The following is a 4,174-nucleotide window of genomic DNA, read 5'->3' as shown; positions in this document are numbered from 1 at the left end:
CTATTAATTTTACAGGCCACAATTACAATTACTTTTTTAATGAATAAATTCTTTGTCATTTCAAATTGAGCATCTTTTCGTTGAATTTCAGATGGAACAAGATATCAGTGTGAAATGGTGGAAAATACACTTCCAAAAAGTAGAATTCCTCTGTTACAACTCAATGCCTTTATGATATAAGGACTGATCTATTTTCCTTGTAGGTTGTTTCGCTTCATGCTTAATTAACCATGTCTGACTATTAGGATGTTTAACAAATGACATGTCTACCTAATGGGATATAACCATATATAAAAGGGTTTATTTATAGGTTGTAAAACATCTCTCTTTATTTTTTCAGTGAATGGAGCATGCATGCGATATAAAAGGCTGCAAAGAAGGTTATGTTTCGATAGATGGCAATGAAAAATCAGGCGACCAATGTGCAAAGCCCCAAAGGTATTTGAAATTCGGTATGCCTAAAATTTTGCAATGCTGTACGAATTCGCCTAAATTTGGAGGCTTAAATCAAACTTCCAGTAAATATTGTGTCCAACATTCATATTTGGAAGACGATACAAGTGTAGAGTCTGATTGTAAAAGGCCTCGGTATATTTGTAAGAAAGATGCCAAAAAGGATTTTAAAACAACTCTAAGTTTAAAAGACTATGAAAATTCATCCTCACTATTAGCAACCAGTACACAAGACCTCCCTGATAATGAGGACACTTCAATAATGATTGGTTGTAAAAAAAAAAGAAAACCTTACAAGATTTTATGCCAGAACAGATGGAATTCTGGCAATGGTGAAACCTTGTGGAGTCATAACACATGTAAGTGAAATGTTCACATGTGAAAGCAGTTCACAAGTTTTTAGTTGGCTGCTCAGAATTGTTGAACAATATCCAGGCACAATAAAATATATTGGTTACGATCGGGCCTGTGAATTGCAACCTTTTTATCAAATCTTGCTAAGAAAGATAACTTAAGTGCTCAATTGATTTTAAAAAATATTCAGTTCATGGTGGATATATGGCATTGTGAAATGAGAGAGGCCAAATGCTATCCATTGAAGGACAATCCACGATGCAGATTTCATTCCGGCCTGGAAAGACTTTCTGAAATACATGGTGCCAACACAGAATGTGCTGAACAAGCTTTTTCTTACTTGAGCAAATTTAAACATATAGAAAAGAAAATGTCACAATTTAAATTCAAATTTTTTTTACATGTGGTAGTTAATGCTAGAAATAACAAAATTACAAAAAAGCAACGTCAAAATGATATTTAGCTATTTATGAACTATCATTTCAGAATATTTTTACATTTTGAAATCCTGCATAATTTTCTTTGCATAACTCATGATGACTTTTTATGATAATGGTTTTATTCATTTGTAAATATTTTATGTTTTGAGATTTTAAAAATTTAATGTGTATGCTTCATCTGTATGTATTCTTTTTTAGAATATTTTGAATTGTATTTGCTTTATCATTTTGCAAAATAATTATGATTACAATAAATGTAGTTCTTGGATTATTTTGATTTGTATGCTTTTTTTGTTGATAAATATATTCCTGTTTTTTCATTTTCTGTCTTCTATTATTCTTTATGTATACTGTTGGATACTTGCTAAATGTGACTACAATAAGGCAATGTATCACATTTCACCACCTTTCCATTGTTGAAACATTTTTAAAAAATAGCATTAAATTGCAAGTATTAACCATCCTTTTTCTTATAAGATAGCTTGTCAGACAAGGTAACATACGCCCACTGGCAGTTGTCGTTCAATGATTGAAATAGTTGAAATAAGAGCATACAATTTCAAATCAGGTTGCAATTGTTGATATATTGAAATAATTGAAAGAATTGCAGAAATTGCAAGCTACTTTAACTAAAGACATAAAAATTGCAAAAATTGAACAAAATTGAAAGAAATAGCTAGATACCTTTCAATAGTTGAAATAGTTGAAACAATAACAGAAAATTGCAAACCAGATTACAGCAATTGCAAGCTATTTTTGATAGCAATTGCTTGCTACTCAAACCAACAATATAAAAATTTAAAGAAATAGATAGCTACGTTTCAATTATTGAACAATTGAAAGAATAGAAAAAAATTCAAAGCCAGATGGCAATTATTGAAAAAATGGGTAAAAACTCAGATCCTGCACCTAAATGGAAAATCTCAGCTGGTACTGAAACTTTCACCACTCGTTTACTTTCTTTTGATTTGTTCACATGTTTTCGTAATTTACCCAACCTGATTGGGCTAATAAAGACGTGCGACGCCATGCAGTGTACAATGGGATTTTTTGACAAAAAAAGTGGCATTAATCTATTCTTTCTTTGACCTCAAGCTCACGGGGCTCATCTAAACTAACAGGGTGAACCAGGTTGAATCCAAAATTATTAAAATGGACTCATAAGATTTCAAGTATAAATAGAAGATTTAGAATAGCCTACCTTCTTTTTCTGTGACTGCCTTCCATTTGGTCTAATCTTTGATCTACACAATTTTGTAATTCTGTCCAGTCTGCATGAAGACCACATTTCCACCCAGTAGAAAACCAACTAAATAACCACAATTTTTTTCTGTATGTTAGACATTTGCATCTGTTTCCGAAAGGTTGACATACACATGGAGGGTCGACATCTAGATTTTTAACTAAAGCTCTCCCAAAAAATGTCCCTCCAGTCTTCTGAATGTGCAGAAAAACCAGTACATCATTTTCATTAATGTCAAAATCTTGTGTGTCAACTTTATAATCTGGTCCAACTATGTCTGGTGTAGTCAACATACCAATTTGTCCCATTGAGACTAAATTTACACCCATACCGGTACACTCTTTAAACACACAATGATTTGAGAAAAACCCTCCAAAATATACCAGTATAACAAATGACAGAATCAGAATAAAGGAAAAGATCAGCTTCCACTTGGTTTTCATTGTTCATCTATATTTAGTAAACAAAGATTCATATATTCATACATTAAGATCAACTCTTCATTATGTAGGTTTCATTGCATATCCTGAAAAATATAAATAATATAGTAATTAATATAAAACTATATAATCAATTAGTGAATCGACATCCTTTTCTGCTTCTATTAGGAAAAATGAAGATACATAACACCATAGTGAACAATGTAGTAGATTTTGCCAGAACAGAGGTATTATGACATAAGTAAAAGAGGTATTTTGTCAATGAACATTGCACAGATGTATCGTGTCATATGTATTAGACATAAGTCTATAGCATCTAATTCTGAATACGATTGACCTCCATAGGACCATGGGTAAGTATACAGGATTCACCAATAGATGAAATACACAATATCCACTAACGGGGTTAATTTTACAAGATACACGATTGAGTATACACGATCAACAACAAAGTATACAATAGTATTAACTTTGGTAATTGAAATAGATTTCTGAGGAACCATTTAGTGTATGGAATAAACTCAGATCTTGTTAGAAAAGAATGTTTAAAGGAAGGTAATAGTTTATCATTATATGCAATTTACATTTATGAATAGGGTCTACAAGAGAGCAACTTCACATGATTTTTTTCTCGAACACTACACCCTTGAAGATGTCCTTTCATATTCAAAATAAGTAAAGTTGTTGTTATACAAAAATTATCGAGTAAACAAGATAAAGACTGTCATGGTAACGTATTAATATAAGATGCAAAATTGTGTTTTCTTGTATACGGTCTGTTTACTGTGTCCTATATTATGTGAAAATAAATCTGTTTCAAAATGTGAAGTTTATACTGCGAATTTTATTATTAGGTCAGATTCTGTGTAAAGTCTTGGTTCTTTCTGAAAAGAGAAAGGGTGTACCAATATTGACCTAATAAGTCTCTTGAAAATATTGTCAATGCCTAGCATCTTTTATTGTAATTTGCATACTAGAATATTGTTTGCTCTTGTTTGTTTTGGTCGCAACTACCCATATGTGCTGGGTCGCCAAGCACATGGGGTATATGCCAGTACCTTTTTCTAACGTTTTGGTATGTCACGGCTTCGAACCGGACCTGGGGATGACGCTTTTACCTACCTGGGAAGGTCAGAATGTGATTCATGTTCACCCTTTTTATACTGCCAATGAATTAGACATTAACCTTTTAATCTCCGTATCCGGGTTCAGTAACAATACATTTATTTAAAATATAAGTTTAA

The 4,174-nt window shown here is 31.9% G+C and overlaps 1 protein-coding gene across 1 annotated transcript in view; it reads right to left on the bottom strand.

The window, feature by feature from the left end:
* LOTGIDRAFT_72154 (hypothetical protein) overlaps window positions 1–2,738 on the bottom strand; it is a gene marked incomplete at both ends in the record, with an annotated part of 12,253 nt that extends 9,515 nt beyond the window's left edge. The window contains one exon of the mRNA XM_009064602.1: window positions 2,449–2,738. Within this exon, the coding sequence (XP_009062850.1) occupies window positions 2,449–2,738 (290 nt within the window). The remainder of the gene's footprint in view (window positions 1–2,448) is intronic.
* Between the last annotated feature and the right edge of the window lie 1,436 nt (window positions 2,739–4,174).

Source organism: Lottia gigantea (genome assembly GCF_000327385.1).
Source record: "Lottia gigantea unplaced genomic scaffold LOTGIsca_64, whole genome shotgun sequence".
NCBI lineage: Eukaryota > Metazoa > Mollusca > Gastropoda > Lottiidae > Lottia > Lottia gigantea.
Note: the sequence above shows the minus strand (reverse complement) of the source record. Positions and strands in the feature narration are given on the sequence as shown.